The 5,129-nt window shown below is 37.5% G+C and overlaps 1 protein-coding gene across 1 annotated transcript; it reads right to left on the bottom strand.

Annotated features, from left to right (window-relative positions):
• Positions 1–520: 520 nt before the first annotated feature.
• Positions 521–1,889, bottom strand: LOC113780932 (metalloendoproteinase 1-MMP). Its single transcript, XM_027326716.1, has one exon. The coding sequence runs from the start codon at positions 1,653–1,655 to the stop codon at positions 561–563; it is 1,095 nt and encodes a 364-aa protein (XP_027182517.1). The 5' UTR covers positions 1,656–1,889; the 3' UTR covers positions 521–560.
• Between the last annotated feature and the right edge of the window lie 3,240 nt (positions 1,890–5,129).

The raw sequence follows: 5,129 nt of genomic DNA, 5'->3' as shown, positions 1-5,129 counted from the left end.
TGACTAAGACATAAGATGATGAATTTTTAAATCAATTTATCCTTACAAATAATATAAATTAATACTCTTATAATTATATAACATTGCCCCCATGCATTAATATAACATGAATGGACTAGTCAGTGATTTATAGCTTTCTGCCTTTCTTTGTCTCCGGAACACACACTTCTAGAGTCCTACGTCAAGCAAAAGAGATCTTTGCATAGCATTAGGTGAACCCCATTTGTATCTATCTTCCAAGTTCCTTTCTTTCTTATATCCTCTTTCCGAGCCTCCAAAAACAATGCTACTTTGCCAAAGCCAAAAAGTTCCTTGCTTTTACAAAGGTAAATAATCAGTCTTCTCTTTCATGTTTTCACGGTATTGTCTTCCAATTTGGTTTAAGAACACAAGAATGATTCTTTTGAAAGATGACATCCCACGATGCAAAAGAATGTTCTTTACTTCCTTTTCAGTGTAAACAATTTTTTTCTAAAAATTTCAACATCAAATAAAACCTATAAGTATCAGATAAAGAAAAGGCAAAAAAAGCCAAAAAGGAAAAACCTATGCAATCATAATCACAAAGAAAAAATGAAAACCACCATGACCAAAAATACGGTGGTCCACTTGGAAAATCCTCTTCTTTCCATGTAAATGCTCCGACTTGAGGAAATATCCGATTCATATAAAGAACTGTACTTGAAATTTGGGTTTGACCCGTATAAGGCCTGGATCCCTTCCACGTCATCAATTCTTAGGTCCACTTTCTTAGTCCTAGGACTCAAACTTGGGTACATGACTGCGTCCTTAACCGCCGAGTGAGCCAACCCAAGTATGTGCCCGATCTCATGGGTCGCCACTGATTCCAAATCAACCGCGACCTTTGACTTCTGTTCTTTGAAATCAACGGCCCACGCTTCAGCACCGTCCAGGTGGAGCCTCCCATTTTCGGGCGAGAAAGCGTGTGCTAGCACTCCCAACACCCCGTCAAACGGCTGTCCGTCCCCGTGATCCCCCCGGTACCACCCGATTTTTATGTCTGCTGAATAATAGTCGTCCGCCTCTGTGAAGTTCACCGGAATCACCGACGACCACCGGGCGAAAGAGCGTTCAAAAACAGCTCTTATATCAGCCGAACTTATATAGTCTATGGTATGATCCGGCGAGAAAGCATATGTCAAAATCATGGGAGATGATCTATCCCACCTGGGCTCACCGTCAAAATATGCATAGTGAATTTTCGCATGCAACTTCTGGGCCGTGCGAGTTTTTTTGTCGCTAACGCCACACCTCGGCGACGTAATTACTTTCATGGTATCAGAGTCGAGCCTTCCAGTCGCGGGTAATCCAAGGTTTTTCTGATACTGGAGCACGGCCGATTCCAAGTCTTCGTCGAAAGAATCCGTGAGGTTTTGGTTTGGGATTGATAGGTAGCCGAAACGTTGGAAGTACTTCTTGAGCTCCGACATGCCCCTGAGTTGGCTGCCCTTCTCGGCGTCCAGGAATCTCATGAAGCTGTGCCACGTGGCGTTGCTGTTGGTCCGGACATCGGCAGTTAATTCAGTTGAAGGGTCAAGAAGCTTTCTGGCGGGAAGACACGGGACAAAAAGGAGGAGGGCGAACAAGGAGAGGAACACAAAGTTTTCATAATAATAACTGAAAAACGGCAACATGATGGTTAGTTATTTCGAGGTTGGAGCTGGCAGCCTTTTTGTTTTCGTGGGGGGAGAGATTGGGGAAGCTTTATTAATACTAAGAAGAAATAGTAATTTACCAAACAAACTTTGTTTACTATTCCAAAGGAAGAGAGCATGGTTTTGAATATTACTATGCAAATACTTATTTTTAGTCCGTATCGAGGGAGAGCATATATAGCCGAGGACAAGATCATTGCATAAGTAATAATTTGGAGAAAGTTAGGAAGATTCTTCCGTGTGGATGCGAGTCTTTCAGTTTCGGATTCGGACTTAATTTGATCGAGGGTGTAATACTGTAACGGTGGGTGAACCACTGGCTGTTTTTTTTTTTTTTTTTTTTTTTTTCCTTTCATGGTCTGAATTTGGAAGGGAGACTGATTAAGCCTTGGACCATGATTGTTTTTTAGGTGGATAGGAAAGTGGATCCACTTTATTCTATGATTTGTTGTTGTTTAGGACTAAAATTCTGTGAAATTTAGTTGTGAAATTGATTAGTTTGTTGACCAAATTAGTTGATATTTACGTCATCAGAAGTTTACTTGTACGATGCGATGATCGATCTTAGAACATATAACTAAAGGGTATGCTGAGTTTACATATGTAAACTTTGTGCGTCTTATTCAATCGAAGACTTGGAGAGGGGCCAGCCAAGCTTCTTTTTTGGAGGAAGACCAGAAAACACAATTACAAATCAAAGTTAGTAAATCTACTTTTGATGATACTAAAAGTGGGTTTAACTATGGACAAGGATTTAAACTGTATGTCTATGTGTAAAGATTTATCCATGCATTAATTAATTTTTACGTAACGCGTATTTTCTTAATTTTCTATTATTTTGAACTTAGGAAAAACATGATCGGGTGCCGGAAAGTTTAAAAACTTATTTAGTGAAGGTTACAACGAAGTAATCTAAATCTATTATGAATTTTGGCTAAGGTTGAGAGTTCAACACCTCGAATTTTTTTTGTCCTTTCTTTTTAAATCTCATTTTTTCTTCAAAAAAAAAATCTGTTATATACGAATGTGGCTAGTAATAGAATTGATATATGTTTTTTCTTCTTCTTCTCCTCTTTGGGTAGAAGTGATTTTTGGTAATTCGATAAAGAACGAGAGAGACGTTAAAGGTCCAACTCTACTTTAGTTTCGCTTTCGCTTTGCAAAGAAAGGAACCAATAGGGACGAGTCGTGTGACGCAAACAAAGGGTCCATTTTCTGGTGTTAATTTCTAATTTTGAATGCTTCAAAATAGACTTTTTCTTCTCATAGGAAACAACAATGCAATCTAAATTGTCAGGTCAATTACGCAAATGCACGTTGATTTCGTTCCAACATATATATAGACTTCTATTCCCACCCAACAGAAATATAGGACAAAAACTGTACATAATTACCTTGGATAATTCACAAAAATTCCCCCTCTTCACATCCTTATCTAAGAAAACAGGCCTAACACTTTTAATCCTAATATAGTATAAATAAGTATAATACTTTTAAGTGAATATCAGGCTTGGGGTGCAAAAGTCGAATTCGAGTTTGAACTCGAGTTCAAAATATTAAACTCGTTAGCTCGCGAGTTCGAATATATATATATTTATTTATTTATTTTAATAGTAAAATTACATATATATCCTTACTATTTTATTATTTATTAAGAAAAAATAATATTTTATTTATTTTTAAAAAATAAAATAATTTTTTTTTATTTTTTCGAGTTTGAGCTTCAAAATTGTCAGCTTGTCAAGCTCAAACTTGAATTTGAGTTCGATAAAATTAAGTCAAGATTCGACTCGATTAAGCCAAAACTCGACTCGGCTCGCTTGCAGTCCTAGACTGAGGCTGTGACATTTTAAAAGGAAGTTGTTTAATAATTCTTGCTCAAAGAAAATACAAGAACTAGTTGACAAAATATATGCTGACATAAACTAATTTGAATGTTTCAAGGCTAATAAGAAAAGAGAGAACGGTTGTCAGTTTGATCCATGAACAATGCTAAAGAACAAGAAGGACCACTTGTTTTTGGCAAGCAGAAAATTTATCATTATGATGACCGTAAAATTTTCGATGAGTCCAAGCCGGCAAGGCATGTTTCTTCTTGGCGATTACTACTATGACCCCCCCCCCCTCCCGCCCCCCAAAACAAAACAAAAAATGAGATGCTATGTTTGCTCTCAGCTTGCTGGCCTTAGTAATTGGCTCCTTGGGCACAAGTAAGGGGTTCGAAATCCCTTACCCACATTTTCCATCAAAGATTTTGTAGAACATTTTCAGAGGTAATTTAGTTCTCTTCGAATTTTCAATAGTTTAGTTGGATCAATCTTCATCCCTCTCCCTGTTCCTCCTAGTATAGGACCAATTATAAGAAATGTTGTATTAAGAAAAAAAGCTTGCTGGCTTCCCGCGTATTTTCCTGTTTCTAGTTATTTATTTACTGGTTCTTTGTGAGTTTGAGAGGAATGGCTTGCTTCTTAGTTGTTTAATTCTTGGTTTCTCATTTCTGTTTCTTTTACTGCTATGTAATTTAGTAAGACAAAATTGAACAAATATAGAGCTTAAACTTAAATGCCTTGAGATATCGTTCCCGAATTCCTGGGATTAGTAGTTCCACTAAACATTAGTTTCTGGGCAGCTCTTTTGGAAAATTAATTTTTTTGTTGTCAATGCACATAATCATTTTAGGATGAATTATGACCGTACATGATCATGTAGGATCAATTAGGATACTTCAGAGGGTTAACTTGTCTAGATTTTTGTCTAGAATCAAAAGAATCATTTAGGATCAATTCATCTAACAGTTGTTGTGATGGATTTTCCCAGCCAGCTTGAGCCATTGAGATGATGCTTTGAGATTGAATTGTGCTTATTGGTCATTGAACAGTTTGTGCTACTAACAGTCCTTTAGCACAAAAAAAAGCAAGTTGTTTCCTCCTACTAAAATTTCCTCCATATTCTTATATCACCAGAAATTTGAGGATAGCAGGTTGGAAGTTTCTACCGAGCAGGAGCTGCCTAAAGAATCGAAGCAACGTTGCAGGAACAGGAAGCTGCCTGAAGACATTATCATAAATGTGTTACCTTCCAAGGAACTTTGTAGGTTCAAGTGCGTGTCGAATCTCAGGTATAAGGATATATCTACCTGTCGTTCTCGAATATGGAAATCCTCCCCAAGGATGGTAGGATTTTTTTTTTGTCAGAATATTACACAATTAAGTAAGCCGGACATTAACATTTATATGTTTAGTTCAGGTGAGAAGTTTGGTTCAAGGAGATCAGTAGATGGAACTAGTTTGGATGAGTCTGCTAGATTTCTGGATGGCAAGAATGCGTTCGGTTTCTCCTTTGAAGTCCACAGATGCCGAAGAATTTCATCCAGTAACGCAAAATAAAGTGTGCAGTATTGTAGAGAGCAGAGAATTATAGCAGCAAAACAGAGCCTAGCCCTTCAGAGACCTC

This window comes from Coffea eugenioides, chromosome 8 (genome assembly GCF_003713205.1).
Source record: "Coffea eugenioides isolate CCC68of chromosome 8, Ceug_1.0, whole genome shotgun sequence".
Taxonomy (NCBI): Eukaryota; Viridiplantae; Streptophyta; class Magnoliopsida; order Gentianales; family Rubiaceae; genus Coffea; species Coffea eugenioides.
The sequence above is the reverse complement of the archived record's forward strand: the minus strand, read 5'-3'. Positions and strand labels throughout refer to the sequence as shown.

Excerpts from the sequence above, each read along its gene's own strand:
- LOC113780932 (XM_027326716.1), bottom strand. The coding sequence starts at position 1,655 with ATGTTGCCGTTTTTCAGTTATTATTATGAAAACTTTGTGTTCCTCTCC.